This window comes from Corylus avellana, chromosome ca11, assembly GCF_901000735.1.
Source record: "Corylus avellana chromosome ca11, CavTom2PMs-1.0".
In the NCBI taxonomy this organism is placed as follows: domain Eukaryota; kingdom Viridiplantae; phylum Streptophyta; class Magnoliopsida; order Fagales; family Betulaceae; genus Corylus; species Corylus avellana.
In genome coordinates, this window is record NC_081551.1 from 6159334 (window position 1) to 6182482 (window position 23149).

General features: G+C 35.5%; 2 protein-coding genes across 2 annotated transcripts; one reads left to right on the forward strand and one right to left on the reverse strand.

The window, feature by feature from the left end:
• The first annotated feature begins 5715 nt into the window (after positions 1-5715).
• Positions 5716-9436, forward strand: LOC132165747 (uncharacterized). Its single transcript, XM_059576424.1, has 6 exons — positions 5716-6133; positions 7030-7363; positions 8356-8440; positions 8658-8744; positions 8836-9072; positions 9195-9436. Exons 1-6 carry the CDS (start codon positions 5970-5972, stop codon positions 9269-9271), a joined length of 984 nt encoding a protein of 327 aa, XP_059432407.1. The 5' UTR covers positions 5716-5969; the 3' UTR covers positions 9272-9436.
• A 2300-nt stretch (positions 9437-11736) lies between these two features.
• LOC132164913 (cellulose synthase A catalytic subunit 6 [UDP-forming]) lies at positions 11737-19793 on the reverse strand. Its single transcript, XM_059575430.1, has 14 exons — positions 19237-19793; positions 17997-18192; positions 17673-17908; positions 17443-17545; positions 17152-17341; positions 15952-16218; positions 15496-15841; positions 15059-15196; positions 14663-14788; positions 14318-14530; positions 13925-14198; positions 13625-13821; positions 13166-13516; positions 11737-12772 (listed from the first exon to the last, which is right to left on the reverse strand). Exons 1-14 carry the CDS (start codon positions 19315-19317, stop codon positions 12191-12193), a joined length of 3300 nt encoding a protein of 1099 aa, XP_059431413.1. The 5' UTR covers positions 19318-19793; the 3' UTR covers positions 11737-12190.
• Positions 19794-23149: the final 3356 nt, after the last annotated feature.

Here is a 23149-nt window from a genome sequence, read left to right on the forward strand (position 1 = left end):
CGATCTTTCTCTTCTTTTTTTTTTTTTAAAGAAAAAAAAAACAATTTTAATGCCTAAAACGACATCGTTTTGGGCTGGGTTTTTTTAAAAAAAAAAAAAAAAAAATTGGTTTTTTAATATTTTTAATATTTTTCATTTTCTTTTTTTCTTAAAATATATATATATAATTTTAATGCCCAAAACGGTGTCGTTTTGGGCTGGGGTGGCTGCTGTAGTTTTGGGCATTTTCGGAATTTCAAGTGGGTTGGGTAGGGGTATAATGGGCATTTAATGTTGAAAACTAACAGAGGGGTCCAAAGTGAGAGAAAATGGAAGTTTAGGGGTCCAAAATGAGAGATATGGAAGTTCAGGGAGACTCTGCAAAATCGGCCGGAAGTTCAAGGGGGGCTTAGTGAAATTTCCCCTAAGAAATAAGATAACTATAAATAATACAGGTGAAAAAGAAACAAGTGTAAGTCCACAATTTAATGAATAAGGTACACATGGAGAACATCTTATTACATGGTAAACTTAGCTATTTCATAAAAGATTGATAAATCACAGGCAATAATATGCAATAGAGTTATTCTTAAATGACAAGTCAAAAAATCATGTTGACACATTAGATATAATATATGATATCTCATGTGAATATGTCGTAATTAAACTCCATATGGTCTACCCGAGTTCTTAACACTTTCTCTCAGTAAGGTTCACGCTGTCTCGTGAGACTTGTAATACAGCAATGATGCCCCATTGAAGCATGCATAATCTATCTGATTCTGACCTCAAGTGGCCCACATTACTAGTCATTACGTCATTGTGAGTACCACCTATACATGGTTGTGCAGGTCTCCTATAAAACTATTCGATTCAAGGCTAAATCACATAACTATAAACTATGAACCAAAGGGTCTTCCTCATATAATAGTAAGCCCATGACTATTATTCATACATAACACAACATGTCCTACGATGAAATTATTATTGTCTTTTGCATACATACATTTTATAAAACTTACACAAGACAATATTCATTTATTCATCTCCTGTTTTACACAAAAATGTTCACATTATGATAAAATATATTTCATGTGAGTAGTAAACACAGATGCTTGATACATAAAATAGTCATGCAATAAATAAATATGATAACAAGTATTCGTGTGACTTTTACTCACCTTGGTCGTATGGGTGCTCTCGATACACGTTTTTAAGTTCTCCAACTCCCAAATATGCGTAAAGTTTTATCATTAGTCTCTTGCCTAAGCTAAAACACTATTAAACCTAATACGAGACAAAATGGAATTTTTGCCTAAGCATTGATCGTTTGACATTGATTGATCGATAATCGGTTGAACATTCAATGGTTTGGCAGAAACTCCATTTTGTGAAAAGGTTCAACTCTATTCATTCTAAACGATCCATGGTCCGAATAACTCTTGTTTAAACATAAGCTAGTCCTTAATACATGGTTTATACATCATCGCTCCAACATTTCTCAATTCTCATCAAACATTAAATCAACAACAAATTTACCATTAAACATCTTCAGATGAGTCTACACTTAATCCACTATGAGAGTAGAATTCTACAACAGAGAGACTACTTGCAAGCATGAATCTTATAAAGCTCTTAAAGTATTTGAAGTTATCATGTAATTATCTTATCTTAAAGTAGAGTAGTTTAATAAATATCTTAGAGTAATAGTAGTTTAATTACTTAAGGAGACTTAGCCAGGTTCAATTGTTATCTATTAGTTATCAGTTTCGTTTATATCTTTATTTTTCCAATGTATCTTTATTTAAGGACGTTCAATCAATAAAGAAGGGCTCAGAAAATTAATCAAAAACCTTGTGTTTGAAAAGGGTTTTTAGGTTCCTCAAAATCTAAAAAGTATAGGTTTCCTTAGAATTTAAGATCTAGGTTCACGTAACATTTGGTATCAGAGTCTACTTGAGCAGGAGCTTGATAACCTCATAACTATGTCTGAAGGCCTCATAGTTATGTCTGCATGCTTGATGAAACAGATGGAAGAGATGAAGTAGCAGATAAACATCGACAACCTTCTTTCAAAGAAAGTGTTTGATGTACAAAAAAATGAAGTCATTGTTCAGCCATCCCCAACCGTTGTCTCCAAAAGGTACCACCACATCGAAGCCCCGCTATCCCATGAAGAAGTAAATGGCTTGGAATTGTCGTGCTTGGAAAAAAAAACAAGTGCACGTCGTGAATTTTTTTAGAACAGTTCATGACATGCGTGAATGGAGTAACAACGACGATGGAGTTCCAGCCAAAATGGAAATTAAAGTTCGTTGCGGAAGAGGAAAAGAAACCACCTCCAAGAAGGCCACCTAGGAAGCAATTGAAAGGCCAAGACGAAAGGGCCTACAAATTTGGTCATTCACGGTTCTCCTCAAAACAAGAGAAGAGTCTTGAAATTTACTTATTTTTTATTTGCATTCCACTTATTCATGTGATGATTATTGGTTACTTTATTTTTGTTTTTTTGGACATCTATTGTGACGTCCCACATCGCCTGGGTATGGAGATGAGGATGTTCTTAAATGTATACTACACCCTTAATGACGACAACGCGTTTTAAAGTCATGATGGTCATGATCCCATCAGAACTCCACAATTAAGCGTGCTTCTGCTGAAGTAGTACCAGGATGGGTGACCTCTTGAGAAGTCTGGTTTGGGGGAGCCAAAAGCGGAAAATATTGTGTGTCATTGAGGTGGGGTGTTACATCTATTGGTTCCTTTCAAAGTTCCAAGTGCCTTGCTGCCAAGTCTCTCATATTTCATGGCCACATCTAACATCATCAACTACATCTCAACATTGGAAGAAAAGAATTTATGGCCCTTGGGATCAAGGTGAAGAAATTTATGGGCCTAACTTATCTCACAAAACTGGTTCAATAAGATAGGGTTGCCCATCCCTTATAAATATGCCTAAGATTTTGTCCACAAGCAATGTGGGATTATTTCTCAATACCCTCCTTCACGTGCAGGCCAATATTTTTCTGATCATTGTCACGGGGTAAGTAGTGTGGGACTCATTCGTCTTGTGGTAGGCTCTGATACCATGAAGAAATTTGAGAGCCTAATTCATCTCACAAAACCGATTCAATAAGAGATGGTTGTTCATTCTTTATAAGTATGCCTAAGATATTGTCCACAAGCAATGTGAGATTATTCCTCAACACAAGTAAGGCTGACAATTTTGACACGATCCGTGAACCGGACATGAATACGACACAAAAAAACAGGTATTGGGTTTGGCCTTATCAGGTTCGGGTCTTAATCGGGTCTACTCGATTAAGACCCGATAGTTTCGTGTCTGGCGGGTCACGGTTACTATTCGGGTCTGACGGGTCGACCTGGTTTTTTTTTTTTTTTTTAAAGGAAAAAAACCCTAAACTCTCGGTTGCCCTATTGCCCAACCTAGTTGCCCCGCACCTCCACTCTCAGTCTCTCTCCCTTTCAAGTCTCGGCTCTCTCTCTCTCCCTCCTTGCCGTTGCCGTCAGCCACGCCTCCTCGCCATCACCGTCAGCCACGCCTCCTTGCCATCGCCGTCAGCCATGTCTCCTCGCCATCGCCGTCAGCCACACCTCCTCGCCATCAGCCGCACCTCTGTCTCTGGTATGGTAGTATGTCTCTTACTCTCTCTATCTCTGATTTTGATTTTTCGGTATCATATGACATATATTCATATCATTATTCTGTATGTGTATATTCATATTCTGTTTGGGTATCATAATTCATATATTCGTGTCGGGTCGTGTCGTGTCTACCCGATATGACCCTGTTTTGCTAGCCCTTACACAAGGTCCTTTTCAAGGGGAAAGGAATGTTATGAGAGTAGAATTCTGCAACAGAGGGACTACTTGCAAGCATGAATCTTATGAAGCTCTTGAATTATTTGAAGTTATTATGTGTTTATCTTATCTTAGAGTAATAGTAGTTTAATAAATATCTTAGAGTAATAGTAGTTTAATTATTTAAGGGGAATTAGCTAGTTTCAATTGTTATCTATTAGTTACCACTTTCGTTTATATCTTTATCTTTCTAATGTATCCTTATTTAAGGACGTTTAATCAATAAAGATGGAAACAGAAAATTAATCTCAAACCTTGTGTTTGAAAATGATTTAGGTTCCTTCAAAATCGAAAAGGTCTAGGTTCCATCAGAATCCAAGGTCTAGGTTCCATCAGAATCCAAGGTCTAGGTTCCCTTAGAACCTAAATTCTATCCCTGTTACGTATTCACGTAACATAATCTCTTTAAACAGTAGGTTTACCATAATGAAATAACAAAATATCACATTCTTATTATAAGCTATGACCTACTTACTCAATAATCAACATTAAATCTCTAAGATTTAACCATAAGCTTAAACAGTAAAACCCACACTTACACCTATGAGAATAAATTTAAAACAACAGCTAAACAACATGTAAACATGCTTATAACAGTATAAGAATCGAGATTAGAGCAAAGGACCTCTCATGAATGTAAGCTTTAAGCTTTCGTCAAAAATAAAATAAAATAAAATAAAATTGCAGAGACACCCAAATGTGTAATGTGTTTACTTGCGCCAAACGCGCAAAGCCTCAAAAGAACAAAAACCCCATTTTCCTCTACGAAGTTCTCTCTTATTTAGCTGAACACAACCTAGTTTGCAGAATGATTTTGCCAAAGTTGTTTTAGATGGGTTTATAGCTAGGCTTTTGGGTGTCTTGAATTGTGGCATATCGTGGGTGGTAGATACCTTTAAAATTTGAAGGCAAAAATACATTTTATCTCTGAAGTTGTACCATTTTTTTATTTATTTTTTTTTTTGCCTCCAATGCTTCAAAGTTGGCAATTTAGGTTCTAAAATTTTCAATGTACCCAATCCGTTAATAATTTCCTTATTCTCTGGCAAAAGAATGACCATATGTGCTGCACGTGGGTTTTTAGGGATTGAAAAGTCCTAAATGTGCTCCCATTTTTCCTAAAAGAAATAAGAAAAAAAAAAAAAAAAGTGACTATGTCCACCTCATCTGGGCAAAGCGGTGGTCGAACCACCTCATCTAGCCAAAATGGGGTGTCCCAAGGGGCCAAATAGGATAGCTAAAACCACCTTAAACAAGCTGCGTTTATTTGGCTAGAAGGGTGGCCAATCCCCCCATCTAGTCGGAATGGAGGTAGCTGACCACCCTAAAATGGCCCATGAAGGTGGCCATAGCATTAGCGGCCCCCAATTTTCTTCTTCTTCTTCATATTTTTAAATATGGGCATTTTGAAAATTTAATGTGTGTACCTAAGGTAATTTTGAAAAGTTTGCACAAAAAAACGCACGTGAAATGCATGTGCAGCGAATTTGAGCCATTTTTCGTCAAAGAAAACAGAAATGACTAATGAATGGGTTACATTAAAAATTTAGAAAACTTTGTTAAAGTACATTATCAATTTTTAAATATGTGAGACAAAAGTGAAAGAGAATGCTATGAATCAATATTTTTCTCATATTTAGTCCATCTCATCTTACAAATCGACCATATTTGATTAATTGATTAATTTGTAAGATGAGATGGACCAAAAAAATAAAAAATAAAAATTTAATATTGACCTTTAGCATTTCTTTTAAACTTTCGAGGTAAAATGTATTTTTCTAAAATTTGAAATTTAAATTTTGAATATATGGCATGTTCGAGGCCGTTGGATGCAATTCTATAATTTATCTGGAATTTCATAAAAATTCTATGGGATCCTGATCAGGCTCCGTAAGCCTTTCACTCCCCCTATTCTCTGCAACGAGAAGCTCGATCTCTTTCACTCTTTCAAGTCAATCCCAGTAATTTTCCCCGAGAAAATTAAGGGAAAGCCCAGGAAAACTTTTCCCAGAAACTTTTTTTTCTTTTTGTCTTACCACGCCATACTTTGTGTATGGTAAAATATAAGTTTGCATCGTTGTGATTGGTTTTAGATAGAAGGTACAACAATGGCGGGAATAGCCATAGTTTTGGATGTATTACGGAAAAATCCAAGTTTATATACAGGCCAAAGCCTCCACTCTTATGGGTTCTTCTCAGCCACCGCTGCCGCCTCTGCCGCCGCCGCTGCCATCTCCGCCGGAACCCCTTTTGCCTCGAGGGCGTTGTTTGGGTATTCTCTCTCTCGCTCTCTCTATAACGGTTTGAATTGCTTATATATGGATTGGGTATTGGGTATGGACGGATTTGAGTTCAATGGGCATGGCCAATTGGTCAGTTGGTTATTGTTTTTCGAATATGGAAGTGATCGGATTGGCCTTTTGTTTTACTTGATTTCAGAGGCATGGTTTAAAGTTGTTTCCGTAAAATGGGTATGGTGAATGGGTCACTAGGCTATTTTTTATTGCCGATTTCGTTATGCGGTAAAATTTGATTAAGGCTATAAGCTTGATCTAGGTTTAGATTTTAGAGATTTCTGTTAATTTGGGTTGGATGTGCCTTATAATTTATTATTAAACTGGTCACATTGTTTTAGGAATCAGAAATATATTTGTATTGATAGTCTCTAAATGGGGTAAGCTTAAAATTCTCTAATTATGTGTATTGGAAAGCCTTGCAATTTAAGTGCAGTAGTTGTTTAATCTTACATTCCGTTTGGTTGCTCCAGGCAAAAAGAAATGAAAAGAATATAAAAATGAGCTTTGTATTGAGCTTTTCATGTTTTAGTACCTGAGTAAAAGCTTAAATGAACTAAGCTTGGTACACTATTTTGGCCTGGTCTGCTGTTGTTATTCACTTTTTAGGGGTAAAAAACATTACTTGCTTGGATGATTATCAGTTGGAGAAAATAGGGGAGCAGTCTGCTGTTGTCTTTTGCAGATTTTGATAATTTACTAACCGAGAAGTGCAATTTAAACTTTCATGAATTCTATCTGACACCATTCTTTTTATTGCTTTCATTTGAAACAAGCTACTTGGTTCTATTACTGAATGTTTAGGACCACTTTCAAAAGATGTAGCCAAGATTTGAATGTATACTGACTTATAGTAGTTACACTCTTATTTTAGGATACCGGTCGCGCATTGTGATGCTGGTGCATCATTGGATGAGGATTACATTTCCCGCATGCGAAGTGCAACTGCAAATATCTTTCAGCATGATTCTTTGAAATACAGAACAAAAGAGTACTATATTGAGTTAAAGCCTTTATTCTCTGCTTTTGAATTGAGGGCATTTGCTATGACTTCCTTGAGATCATTTTTGATGAACTATTTGCCTCTTTTGGAGCCTCGTTCAAACGTTGAAGAGGATGATGATGAGTTCCTTCAGGACACTCAAGAAGAGCGCCATGTAGATTTAGTTGTTCCTCTCAAAAAATCAGTGATGCAAATCATCCGTGAGGTGAGTAATATAGATATTCCCCACAATCAATATCATGAAGAATTATGGTTCAGATCTTTGGCATTGAAGGATTCTCATTTGTAATTTTCCCATGGCCAGTTATTATAATCTTATGTGGCAGAGATCTCCTTGTCTAGAATCTAACATTTGTTGAAACAGTTGTATTGCCTTCTCAAGGAGAAACTAATGCCAGATTTTCAATTTTTTTTATATAATTAAAATTAATGCAAGGTTAATAATTAATTTATCAAATGTCCTGTTTCTTCTCTGCCCACTCACCATGTCCTTGGATCCATCTCTTTTGGCACTGTTTCTCTCTTTTATCTCTGAGTAAATGCATTTGTTTATCTGTGTTTCACATCTTGTCCTCGTGCTCTTTTATTTAAGAAATATCTGTGTGGATAATTGGTTTCAACTAGATAATTCGAAGTTCATATGTTGATGCTCACTGTAATCCTTTGAAAAGCTACTATTTTTGACTTTGTGCTCCTTCATCTGAGTGACTCCATCATGAAAGGTGGGGATTTCTGTTAACCACAACAAGAATGGCTTAAACTCATGAATGAATTTTGTGAATTTGTGCCCATTTCCACTCTTCTGCTTTCCCTTGTATCATTGACCATCAGTTTCCTCAGATTTTATTTAAAGTCCAGTTTGGCTAGACTTGCATCTTTGCTTGATCTTTTTTAACTTGGTTATGGGAAAGAATTAATCTCAATCTAACCATTCTTGCTTTATATTCAAAAGGTCACTGCATTGCATTTTGTATGATAATCGACTCCTGGCGCCTGGCAACATTCTTATTCCAAAATATTTGTTTCAGTTATATCCAAAATTTCCTTTTCTCAATCTAGGAACTCATTTTTTTTATGCTTCAAATCTTTGCATCTTTTTCCTCTGTTGTGTACTATATGTTTCTAGAAAGCTAGGAACCTCAGCTTGTATCCTTTTGAAACTAACTTAACTTAGTGATCTTTTGCATACCATTACAGATTACAGTTGTAACTACTAGACGAGTGCTGGAACGAATGGCTGTCCATTATGTTTCACAAAGGATGGCATGGAAACTTTTGAAAGGTACTTAAAAGTAGAACAAAAAAAAAAAAAAAAAATGTTTCCAATGCCCATTTGTTGTAATTCATCAGCTATCAAAGAAGAATCTGTGGACATTTTACATGGAATAGAAGATATTGACTTAGTTGTGACTGCAAGAGATATCTATTTTTACATAAAAATCAAATCAGCTTCTGATTAGATCTTCTAGACAATTGATGCTTATGATCAATATGTACAGATGTTCCCAAATCTGCTGTGCGCAAAGCTGTAAGAGGGATGCCTACATCGGTGTACTTCTTCAGCGTTTGCAGGACAACTTTCAGGGGTAAGTGAAGCCTTTTATATTTGTTTTCTTCCCATTTATTGTAATTTAGTGCTTGAGCTTGCATTGTGTTGTGCCTCATTTTGATATGCAGGACACTTTCTTGGGGTTGCAGCAACATGGCTCGTCCAAGTTGGCATCAAAATCTACAGATACTTTTCTTCTATAATTAAAGAAGACCGTGATGATGTTGATAAAGCAGAAAGAGTAAAACTTCTCGCGAAAAAGGTCTCCTGTGCTACTGTGAGGTGTGGTTCATCACTAGTTTTTGCTTCCATTGGAGCAGGGCTTGGCGCCACCTTTTTTCGTCCTTCAGCCGGCCAGTGGATTGGTAAGTTCATTCCTTGAAAGCTTTCTAGGATTATGGTAAACAAATTGAATTGTGTAGTTGGCATTGGATATGGTCTATTCTATGTATTATATTTTCCACCATTCAACTCTGCTTTTTTGCAGGCTGTGCTGTTGGGGATTTCGCTGGGCCTATTATTATATCAGTTTTCGTGGAGAAAGTTCTGCGCTTGGACCTTTAAACACTGGGTTCAATTGTCTGACATACTCTTTGCAGCTGCTTAAATTTGACTGGTTTACTTATAAAACTGTTGAGGTATTTGATGATATATCTCTGAAAGCAGGTATTGAAGTAGAAGCCATTATGGCATTTATCAAAATTTTCCCTCCGTGGGCCATTGTTATTCCTTTTGTGTGTGTTCTTAAAATAATACCCATCTGCATTTGAGTTATGATTGTTTTACTTGAAAAAAAATGTCAGCTCTCTGTGTGGTTTGGATGATGCATGTAGGTGTGTTTGGTGTTCAATTAAGGTTTTGTGATTTATTCTATAGAAGAGACGATATTCAGTAGACTCATACAACTACTATACAACTATAACCTAATGCCTCATTTTCACTGCCATGGCGAGTTATAATGGAACCTTATTAAAATTCAGCATAAAAAATAGAAATGAGAAAAACATAAAATGAAGAATTTAGGATTGAAAGAACAGTTATGTTGGATTTTTATTGTACTATATTTAAATCTAGTAGCACAGAATTGTTAATATTAGTGTAATCTGATAAGATATTATTAAAAAATAAAAATAAAAATAAAAATAAAAAAATAAAAAGAAAAAAAGAAAAGAAAAAAAGCTAATTCAAAATATTAATTAAATAATTTAATATATGGTGTTGATAATTGCATTTTTTTTATAATAACATGACTTGGCACAATAAACAAAAGAATTATAACATTACTTTGTATTTCAATAAGAGTAATTCTATATATACTGTCTTTTCATCCTCTAAAGTTGATGTAGAATGATCTCCATGTATTTGATGAATAGAGATTTTCGGCTGCCATGAGGCAACCAAGCATCAGACATCTGACTTCTTTTCTTTTTTTCTTTTCTTTTTTTAATTTGTTTTTTAAATTGAAGAAGAGAGATATTAAAGAGAAATTCAAATTTGAGGTATTAGCACTAAATTTAGGATGATCGAATCCCTTTTAGGTGATATTATCACTAAAGAGTTAACCTTCCACCCTTAAGTTTTAGTTTTAAATTCAAAAATAAGTTTTGAGGCATTAAAAACTAAATATTTAAATCCCAAAAAAAAATAACAAAGTTTTTTATTATTATTATTATTTTAATATTTGTCCTTCGTTAGTTTGCCAGCCGCATAGCAGGACTCGTATTTGATGCATGAGGACTGGTTTTTTGGTTAGAGAACTACTTCACATCAGTTTTGGGGGTGATGAGGGGGTGATGAGGAATAATGGGGCAATGTATAGCATTACTTTTAATGCACCACATGCTATGGGAGACTACATTACATTAGTTTTAAAGAGAAAAGAATGACGTATAGTATTACTCTTTCAATAAACAAATAATTAATTATGTATGGCAATCAAGGGGAGCTCAGAAAAATAAAATAAATAAAAAATAGTGAGAGAGAAGATTTAGGGTACCTTGGTAATTTCCAAAGTCTCATGCCCTTTAGAAGGCTAAACCCTAGAGTTCTCTCTTAACCCACCACATCTTACAGCCATCAACTCACGCTTTACATATCATATTTATTTTTGTTGCATCATCAAACAAGTCTCTAAAAGATTATTAAAAAAAAAAACTAAGAAGATTAAGATAAACTGTTCATCTTATGCATAGTATTTTTGTTATTTTGGGCCGCGGAAAGAAAACATTTTAACTTCAATAATAGATTAGTAGGCTATATTAACCAAATTGAAAGATTAAGGCTCCGTTTGATAACAGGTTTTGCCTTCAATACTATTCATCTTACGTTTTAATTTTTTTTTACATTCTTACTTTTTACATCACATCAATCACTTTTTATTACTATTCAAATTTAAAAAAATCAAAATCAAACAAATTTTTTTTTTTTTCATTTTTGCATACCATACATTATTGTTTTCACTTTTTTTTTTTTTAAAAAAAAAAAAAACATTTTTAATTTGTTTTTACATCAATCAATTTTTGCTACAGTATCAAACCAAAACTTACCAAAACCTTTTATCAAACACACCCTAAGAGAACGTTGCAAATGTAATTTTCCCTAGAGTATTTCAGAGAGTTAAGTCTGTATTTTCACTCGTTTGGAAAATAGAACGATAGTAAATTCCATTTCCTTTAGTGAAATACAGAAGAAACAAGAGTTCAAATCTAAATCCAAAACTCACCACAGCCTTGGTTAGGCTTCTTGAATCTTTGATAATTTAAATCTTAATATTCTTCACAGTTTTAGTTGTATGATGATATTGGTTGGGATTCTCAAGAGTTTTCAGGAAATCTTATCTTGTGAAGTATTTTAAATCCTACTTATCACCTTCAGATTAAATGATTTAGATTTTGTCGGGTCTTAGAACTTATTATGTGTGATATGTTAAGGTTTAGAATTTAATTTAAAATGTCCTTAATTTCTTTTTAATTTATATATGCCTATATGGCATGTAATAATTGTTGAGATTATATATAAATGAAATGAAGGAAAGAAATTGAATAAAATCCAATATGCTTAGAACTCCAAATTAATAGCATTCATGACAAAGTCCATAGTGTACAAGAAAACCAATACAGACAATTGAAGTAATAATCTTGGACACCTATAAGACACCCCCACCACTTGGGGGAATAAATTATAATTCAGTACCTTCTTGTAATACAGGTACTGAAAAAATTTACCCAAAACCCCCCACAGGAATGCAATAAAAGAATTGATGCAACCCTATAAAACAAATAATAATGTCAGCCCCAAGCCCTTTCCCTATCTACATACCCCAAGACTAACTCTTTCTCCCAACAAATTCCTGCAGTTGGATGAAATGATTCAATCCAAAGAACAATTCAATCTCTCTTCTGCAACACCACCATACCTATCCCTGAAAATTGTAGTAGCTCAGAAGCAACTAAATCTTAATATATGTTTATTTATTTCTGTATCCTAGTCACAATTCAACCCACAAACTTCTAATACAGGACCATCTCTTGACACAAATGGGTTGATTCTAACCCACATAAGAGTTAAGATTGAGGCCAGCAGAATAGACCACACCAAAATAATGGTTGGCATCCGATCTTGTTTCCCCAGTAATCCCTTGAGGAAGGGGTAGAGATGCATGATGACCCAGAAGGCAAAAAATAGCCTACCAAAAAGTGGCCCCCATGAATCATACCCGTTATTGATCGCGTCTGAGACCCCAACCACCACCCCAACTATATTTATGATCAACAAAGTTGTGGGAGGGATCAACAATGATGTCCACTTGAAGAGGTAAAGCTCTGAAAATTCTCCATCATCTGCACCTTTAGAGGTAACTGTGAAGTTTGTGCTGACACCACCCAACACCTTGAGTAGACCCTGGATGAGTGCAAAAAGATGAGAAGAAACACCTCCAATTACCCAGAACTGCTCATTTCTCCACCAGTCGTCTATCCCGACACCACCCCACTGCATCTCAAGTATACCAGTTGCAGCTATAGATATGAAAAGAGCCATGAATACTAGACTGGCATAATTGCTTATCTGTACAAATTGAGTGAAGAACCCTGAGTTAGTACAAAGATGAGAAGAAAAGTAGTAATTAAATCAGCCATGTCAAGGGCCCAATGTTTAATTAAAGTAAAAGCTTAAGGGCCTCGACTGATGTGAGAAGAAAATCTACTCAGCCTTACTCAAAACTACACAGACTACACCTTCCAATCATTAAAATGTGAAACTGCAAGGAAATGAACTAAACCTAACAATCAACACCATGCATCAAGCTCACAAGCAATCGTAATGACACACAGATACAATGTACAACATTCGTGCAAGCATGTAGATCTTCCAAAGCCAGTTGCATAATGTGTTTATGCCTGATAGGAAAAATTGGGATGCAAAAAATAAAGTTAATAACATGATGTTGAGGGATGTTACCTCAGGAACAATGAATTGTCCAGTAAGAAGACAGATGGCTGGCAGAGTACAGTAAACAAGCAAGGGAATGGATGTCCAAGGATACACAACAGAGTTTATGTAGGAAAATCGCTCCAACCAATTCAACCCACCGCCATAGCCATACCAGATTGGACAATGCCTGCTCAAGAAAATTTCAACAGATCCAAGGGCCCACCGAAGAACCTGATGTAGACGATCTGAGAGGTTTATAGGAGCTGACCCCTTGAATGCTGGCCTCTTGGGTATGCAGTACACAGACCGCCAGCCATGGCAGTGCATCTTAAATCCAGTCAGGATATCCTCAGTTACAGAGCCATATATCCATCCAACCTGGTTTCATGTTCAAATATTTAGAATGCAATATGGTTACAAAGATAAGACTCTGGAGAAGAGAAGATAAGTTTGAAAAAAGTTTTGGACTTCTTTGTTTTTGCTTACCTCCTTTCCCCATTCTGTTTTATCCTCATAACCACAGCTGATGACTTGGATTGCTTCTTTCAAAAGTGATGCAGGACTGACATTCTTAGGAACTCCACCATTTTCCTGAAGTGCGGAGGCTATAAACACTGGAGACTGCCCAAACTTCTTCTCCAATTTCATTTGCGGCATACTTAATGATTTCTCAGCATTTGATTCTGCAATTGCAACAGTGATAAGTCTTACTGTCCAGGGATTTCTTTTATTACATAGAAAATGTGGCACTCAAGATGGCAACTAACTCTGTTAATGAATCCTCACCATTTATTCCCTCTTCAATATTTTCAAGTGCATGTATCTGCTTTGATGCTTCCCTGTGCTTGGATTTCTTCTTTTTCTCCTTCTTTGTCTTTGCATTCTTATCCTTTCTAGAGCCGCAACATAGGCAGCACCATTTTGGCCAACAGTTGCAGGTTTTGCTAGGGGACTTCTTCTTGGCAGGTGCATCAAATCCATAAAGTGCTTGCTTTCTGAAAACACATCCAGTTCCAACGTATATGGGTCCTTGTAAACCATCTAAGCCTTTCATGTTGATCTGTTTTCAATTGGAAAATTAGGCATCACAATAATAAAAGAAATGCTATAAGCCTATAAACATGTAATTACACAAATAGAAGATAGATATAATAAATGAACCAAGAAGAATATACATACATCAAAGAATACAACATTCCGATTTGAGTATCTATCATGACGATCAATCCCATCAAATCTTTGAGGAAATTGCACATAGCAAACCTTCTTCCCTGATGTGGGGTCCATCATGAAACACATGGCTTCTCTAAGTGCCTTGCTATTGTTAATATAATGATCACAATCAACGTTCAGTAGATAAGGAGCATTTGAAATAACTGCCGAGACGCGCACCTTCAGAAGTCATAATGAATGAACAAACATCAAAACCATGGGCCAAGCATTTATTGATTAAAAAGAGCATCAAGGAAAAACCAGAAGAGTTATCTAGAGGCCTTCTCATAGAGTTGAAGACTTCAGTCTTACCAGAGCATTCATGGCCCCAGCCTTCTTATGGTGTTCAAACCCTGGTCTCTTTTCACGAGAAACATATATAAGACGAGGTAACTCGTTTCCTTCAACATCACAAACATCACTATGACCAAGGAAGACCTGTAAAAGCAAGATTCTGTTTTTAATTGGCATCTAAAAACATCAGGACACTATCACATCTAATCCCACCCCTTTACCAAGGTAACTTGGGATTGCTCCCAACCGCTTATGGCATAAGGACGATCTAGCTTGTAAAGGTATGAGGATTATGCACAAACGTAGCACCAAATGGGATCTCAGTCATTTTTAACATGAATACTTTACAATAACATGATATAAAATAAATAAATAAATAATCCATCAATATTTGTAAAAGAAATACCGCCTCACCTGAATCATGCCAGGATGGTCCCGTACATTGTTTCCAGGCCATGGAGTCCCATCCTGCATCGTCCAGCCATCCTCAGGAACCTTTTGTGCTGTGGCTACTAACGCATTTATTTTAACTTTAAATTCTTCATATTCTCTCTGTACCAATAAAAAAGAGAAATCAGAAAACATCATTCACGAGAGGTTCTCATATATTATTTTTTTAACCACCAATGAGCTTTTAGCTCAAATGGTACTTCCTCCCTTCGTAGCAAGGGGGAAGGGTGAGGTTGTGGACTCAAATCCCACCAGGTGCATATAACTTAAGAATCAAAAAAAATATATTTAACCAGAAAATCAAGACAAGCTATCAAAGATATATATATATCTTAAGATGATTTGGTATTCTAGATATTATAAGAGTGGGGGGGTTCTCCTGTGTTTGGAGAAGTCAATACCTTCATTGCACGCCTTTCTCTGACAAATGCTGGATGAACTTTGTTCTTCAGATAGTCCATCTTCTGTGAAAAATACCATTCTGGGGCCCTTGGCTCAATATTAAATTTTTTACAGAATGGAACCCATTTCCTCGCAAATTCTGACGTCTCAGAAAGTGCTTCAAAAGTAAGCATGGCAGCACCATCATCCGAAACATAGCAAGCAACCTTATCTACTGGATAATCAACCGCAAGGATGGAAAGAACAGTGTTGGCAGTAATTAAAGGAGGCTCTTTCAAAGGATCAACTGTACTCACGAAGACATCTACACTGGCCAACTCAGATGGCTTCCCTTCTTTTTCATACCTGAGAGTATAAGAAGCAAACATTCAATATCAAAAGTTGAAACCTTTAGACTGATGGCAATGAAGGAACATGAAACAAGGCACTAGATAAAATATACCAGTCCCATTTACCTCAATGATAGCCTTTCAAGGTATGTTTCTCGTTCTATTGGGTACCATTTTGGGAACTGATCCAGAATCCATGATGCAGCAAACCATATTTCGCATATAACTGATGTCAACCACAAGCCATACGCATCTTTAACTGGATGGAGAAGTCTATAATGGAAAAAGAGGCCAAGGATCACAAGGCGAAGTATTATAATCATTCTGTATGGATTTATCTTGCTTGAAGGGATGGGTAACTTCCTCGAAAGTGGCTGCCTGCCTTCATCCATCCTGATAGACACATATATGAAGAAAGCTCATAAATAGTCCAGAAGTAAATCAACAAATGAAGAAAGGCACAGGAACAGAAGTTAGGATACCAAAAAAAAGAGACTTATTTTCTACTTCAATTTCATACATATCATAATGTTGCATATTAACAATTTCAAGTTTGATGTGTCTGGACTGAGAACTACATATCAAATATAAAAGTTCATGCATATAATACTGATTACAAAATACACAGAATAACACCCCAACACATAGTCAAACATGGGAAAGAGAGCAGAAGGCTGGTGGGGTGTACATCATCCTATAACGGTCAAAAGTGGGGTAAAAGGGGAGAAGAAAAATGTGGGTCATAGATCTAATCAATCACAAATCACACAATTATATAGGAATTTATAATAAATGTCATAGATCCAAGTCTCAATACCAACCTGAGGTCCAGCCCCTAAAGCTATGGAATACAGAGAACCAAAGTGTAAGGATCAGAAGCAAACAGATATAAGCACCCAAGTAGTCTACAAACACAAACATGGGCATCTCGGTAAATATATCAGGGTTCAATGGGAAGAATTTTTGTAAAGACAATGGAAAAGGCATGCACCTAGTCAACAGAAAACTTTTTGCAGCTCCCCCTTTTCCATTATCTCTTTGGCAAGGGGCGGACAAATTCAAGAAGTTATAGGGGCATCAAAACATTTTAAAAATCAGGATCTGTGGTAAATTTTGCAGAATGCATTCTGTGGAATTTCTAGGAAGACCCTTTCTGTCTTACCAAAGTAACATGATATAGGTATTTCAGATGATGCTTCTTTTCAATAATGCTTATAAAATTTCTCCTAGAGAAAAAATGCTCATAATTTAACAGAACAATCTCGGTTTTTGGCAAAGGACAGAAGCACCACAACATAAGGGGGGGGACTGAGAAGAGTCACTTACATGGGCAAATCAGGATCATCATCTATCTCATTTCCACCAAAGTTTCCCCCATCATTATCTCCTTGGTGCTTTACCACCTGAAGTTTATCATTCTGCCTTTTCTTCCAGTCCTCCATTCGATCCTTCCAAGCCACACTCCCATACCCATATATCGCAATGTCTTTCTTAGGAACCATTGGTCTGGGTTGCACTGCAACAGACATTGAAAGCTCTAAACTCTGTCTATGCAAAAATTAATTCTAAACAGCAAGTAACAAACAATATGCAACTACTAGAGGAAAAATGGCTTACATGGTATAGATGGATCAGGAAAAGGTGCTGAGTGGCTTCCATTTCCATGAGCCATAAATGGGGGTACTATAAGAGCATGTCGATCAGAAGAAATCTCAGAATCCTAAAACAACAAAAAGCAGCATTAGCATTCATCACATTATACATATGCACATGTACATAAATAAGTACGGACACAAAGGCATGTGTACAAGAGAGAGTAATAAGATCAGGACTTCAAACTGATTTACCTCCTCGCCATAGGTCAATAGAGGAATCTCAGAACTAAGGGGAGATGCCTCATGTGCTGAGAGCACAGGGATTCCAGATGCATTAGAGTGGTAACCACGGCCAGAGTTAAGGTGTGAAGAGAGCATTGCCTCTGCACCTTCTTGTGGGCCAAGACCATTAAGGTTTCCATAATCAAATTCATTGTCCAAATCATCAATGTCATCTTCTTCTTCGTCACCTTCAACCCTAGGACTACCTGCAGTTCACGTCACTAGTCAGAGAAATTTGAAAAACTACATGTTCAATAGATAAGCAAATAAAGGAATGCAGAAAAAATCTCTCACCTTTGAGACGCTTATATCTGGTTTTACACTGAGGGCAAGCCTGATTGCCCTCTCTTCTCTCATATTCATAGCAAGGCCTGCACACAGGGAAAGCACATTCATTGCAGGCAACAAAGAGCTCTCCATCCACTGTAATCTCCACCTCATCCTCACAAATCTGACACATTTGTCCACTCAATTCCTTCACAGACTTAATCTGCAAAGACAAACAAACCATAAATTTAATGCTACAAGCATCTGTTTACAAGAAGTTACAACTTCAGCAAGATGAAGTAGCTGATTAATCAATGTACCGAATGTTCAACTTGCTGCTTACCAAATCAAACAATAAAATAAAGACTAAGAAAGTTCACTGCACCGAATTTTATTAAATTAATGTGATCCTGAATAAGATTAGAAATTTCCCAAAAAGATTCAACATTAAACTAATAATACCAACGTCCTTTCCAAATTTTCAAAAGCTTATCAATTTTTCTATTCGACTTAGACTACAGTAATATATGTAGATCCTGAAATACAATTGACTGAAAGTCTCCCCCATATGCAAATTGATGATATACGACAATCGGTATTCCGACATATGCAGAATCCCAACGGTATATCCAGTTTTTTTTTTCTGAGCTCACGGCATTTCCAGCCATTTCACAATCCACAGCACACAATTTTCTAACAGCCTCCAAAAAATTTGGAGATACCTAGAAAACTTGACAGTTGGAGGGTGAAACAGTCATCATAATGGTAATCCAAAGCTTTTTCCTAAATCCTACCAAATTGAAATAATTCGATCAAAAGGCAGAAACCTTTAATTGCACAGCTTTATTCTAGCCCAGGTACAGAAAAATAACCAATTTAACAACAGAAAGCTGTTAAAACTTCAAATTTCGCCCGCTCGTTTGGATGCAACTGTAAATCAACATCATAGCCCAAGAAAGTCCGTCTAACTAAAAATTTTCTTAGGAATTGAGTCACTATTAGGCAGAAACATACACTGAAATAAGTATAACTAACCCGGATCAAATTGTGAGCAAGAAAACCAAAACCCACAAAAGCAATCATCAATTTCCAAGCACATCACGCAAATCAGAAGCAAAGGCACCCAAACTGCATGAAAATACTAAAGAAAGCCCCAATCTTGTTTACATTTCTAATAATCCCCACAATGAAAAATAACAAAATGTGCAAACGGGTATTCCTCAAATCATAAAATGAATGAAAACAGGGGGTATGCTTAGGCTCTTACCCTTCCATTCTCATCTGCATTGATCAGAATGAACTCATTCCTGTTGTGAGACCCAGCAACGAGTCGACCCCTCGTGTCCATCACACTCACCACAAAGCTCAGCAAATCTGAAACACTTGAAACCCACAAAGCCTACGTTACCGAATCGAAAATCGCAACTGGGAAACACGCCCCCTGCTCACCCAAAAGATCCAACTTTACGCTCCTCAACGCTCGGCTCGGCACCCATCACAAGAAACCCAAACTCCGCATATAGCGAAAGCACCACAGAGAGAGAGAGAGAAGGAAAAGTCTTTGATTTTGATTCCTCAGCAAGCCAAGTGTGCTCTGTAACCTGGCTGGTCTGAATCTTAGAACTCAATGAAAGTCTTTTGGAGAGAGAGAGAGAGAGAGAGAGAGAGTAGAGAGCGTCTTTGTGGAAATGTGGACGCGTAAGAGAGAAGGAGAGGGGAGAGAGAGAGAGAGACACACACACACACAAAGACAGAGAGGGATCGAGAAAATGCAAAGTAAAGGATATAGAGAAAAGGATGTGAGGGGAAAAGAAAGAGAGTAAGGTGAGGTGGGCGGGGCCCAGCTTTGCGGTGGTGGCTCTGGGCTGTGCCCCACCGGAGGAGTTGGTAAAAAGAAAAATGGCAAAAAAAAAAAAAAAGTGGGATTTATTTCTGCTGACAGTGGGACTTGTTTGGTTTTGTTTTGTTTATGATTCTTGTAGATTCGATGGTGTTTCTTGTTCTTTAACCTCACGGTTTTGGTGTGTAAGCAAAAAGTGGAAGAGAAAGAGAGAGAAAGAGAAAGAGAGCTGCGAAGTAGGATCTGCTCACGCGGCGTAGATCGTGTCTTTACTTTACACCTCTTTCCTTCTGTCTACCCACACACTCATCCTCCATCCCTTCACTCCCTTGTCTTGTGTTGTGTTGTCATAACAACGCGTTTCTCTTTCTTCTCTGCTTGCCAGTTGCCTCTCTCTCTCTCTCTCTCTCTCTTTTTCTTTCTTTTTGGTTTATATGTACGGACTCTGTTGACTATGGAAAGAATTGACTACTATTTTGTGTAATGACTCATCAGCCCTTTCTTTTTCTTTTTTTCTTTTTTGCACTTGACAAGTACTATATTTTGTGTAATGACTACTATTAGTGATTAATTTATGAATATGATCCATCCTTTGGTTGTAATTTTTGTTTTTATAACTTAAAAAAAAATTATCAAGTCATTTTCCAATTTATATTATTTTTCAATTAGTCTTTATGTTATATTTTCCATTGACTTTTTAATAAAATATTTATTCAAAATTTCAAAAAATAAGAAAAGAGTTGAGGGGTGTCTCATTGTATGGTGAGTTTATCCTCAATTTTTTATCCAAAAAAAAAAAAAAAAATTATCCTCAATTTTTAAATCACTCTTTTTCAGTTTTCAATTTTCGCAATCAGGTCTACAATTTTTTGTTTTTTTGTTTTTTCAATCAATATCTCTATTAAGTTTATTATTAATTTCTTACTCAAATGTAGATAAAATATGAATTTATTATACCCCTAGAAGATTAATTACAAAAAATAAAAATAATTGGAAGGTTGGTTAGACCACCGCCAAAAGCCACCTTTCACCTTGTTGGCGGAGGGGGTGGCAGTCATCCCCACACTTGTCTTTTGGAGATGGTTCTGCAAACCTTTCACTTTTGACGGTTTAACAAAGATTTACACAAAGGTTGATTAGGATTACTATGTCGACATTATTAAAAAAAAATTGTGAGATAAAAATGTAATTTCTGACCCTACTCATCTTTCCACAAGTAAAATCTTGGACAAATCACTTTTCTTTGCTAAACTTAAGACAACAATCTCAAATTATCATTCTACCCCATCAAACTTGTAGTATCCTTGAAAAATATTAAGGTTCTTTTATTGTAAAAAGGCTTTCGGGGTGCCTTCAAGGTGAAAAAGTGGATGGTTTTTAAGACCAACTCAAAAGGGAGGAAATTGATGTTCCTTTACTGCCTTTTATTTTTATTTCGTTTAGGTATTATAATTAAGATTTCACGTGGTTTGTATTAAATTTTTGATAGAATTATTTAATTGCAAAAGGCAGAAACCAAATGAATGAATTAATTGTAGAAATTGGAAATCGAAATAGTTTATTTGAAAATAGAGATGAACTCAAGGTAATGACTTGACAATTTCCTTTCATAAAAAAAATAATAATAATAATATAGGAGAGTAATATTAGGGGAAACTTGACTTTATCCGTTGAACTTTCATCATTTTTGCAATGTATTTCAAAGGTTCAAAAACTATCAATTTTTTGAACTTTTAATTTTTTACAATGTCACCCATTATTAGGTTTTTCCGTTAAATTTTGTCAAAATTTTCAAAATACCATTTTTTTTATAAAAAAAAGAAAAAAAAAGAATTGCAAAGATTTAGGCATATGTATTTTTGTAAATTCCTTTAAATCCTTACCAACACTTGAATCTTTGCAATTAAAAATAAAAAAAATGGGGGTGTTTTGATAATTTTTGACACTCATCGGTAAGAATTTAACGAAAAATTCTAATAGAGACGTGACATTGCAAAAAATTAAAAGTTCGATATACTAAATTAAAAGTTTTTAAACTTTAGAGATATAATTGTAAAAATGATGGAAGTTCATTGGAATTGAAATTTTTGCAAGAATTTACATTGATATTGGATCCACCCCTTAAATTTCGATAAGATGTCCTTAATTAATACAAAATTGAAGTTATTTTATACATTTAAATTCCAATAATATGTCCTGAATTATGTATTTTGAAATTTTTTAGCACATATGTACATAGGTGTAGGTATCTATTAGATAGATATGAAAAATACTTAGCTATCATCTTTATTTTTTCAATAAAATTATGGTCCTTAAAAAATATTAAGGGAAATGAAAAGAAGAGATTATTATTGTTAGAGAAAAGAGAAATGTTACTCATAAAAGCCATAATTTTTAAAATGTTCATCTCTTACCATTCTTGTATATGTGGCACATTCATATTCACTAATTTAAAAATAAAAAATAAAAAATAGTTCCAAAAAAAATAAAAAAAAACTCTTTCATTAATAAAAAAAAGTTTTTTTAAAAAAAATTCTACATCTACGTGTGTTTTAGGTGTGGGTACTTCTGCATTGAGATGGGGCAGTGCCACATCGCACTACATCGCACTACAACGTTAGTAAAAAAAATCAATGATTTTGTTGAGGGAGTGACTCGGCTACTCTATTAATGATTGGTCAACCACTCTCTTAGGAGTAAGGGATTGGTCGGTTACTCCAACCAAACCTTTGGGGGTGGTCGAAATGGAAAATGTTAAGGTCACAACATAAATTCAACTTATGGCCAACTTCTCTCTTACGTGTCATTTATAAAAAAATAAATAAAATAAAATTGATAGACAGGATTTTGGGATTCGGAAAATTTGGGAAAAAAGATGATACGGATACAATACAAACCCAACTCATGGCCAACTTCTCTCCTATGTGTGAAAAAAATTTGAATTTTAAACCAAACAAATTGTCTTTTTTCCCAAATTTTTAGAATCCCAAAATCCTCTCTATCAATTTTTTTTTTTAAAATGACACGTATAAGAGAAGTTGGCCATAAGTTAAATTTATGTTGTGACCTTAACATTTTTCATTTGGTAGTCATATGATTCCTTGCATGCCGTTAGCAGTAATGCCAACCACCAAATTTAATGATTTAGTAGAAAAACATTTTTATTGGTTGATTAATTAATGTAGCTCTGCCACCTCAGTACGTTGATTTGGTGGAATGATAACATTACTCTAATAAAAATAATATGTCGTATTTGTTCTCTTCGTTATTTGTAAAAAAAGAAGCAAAAAATTGAATTTTATGGAAATGATCAACAAATATATCAACTAGAGTGGACTTT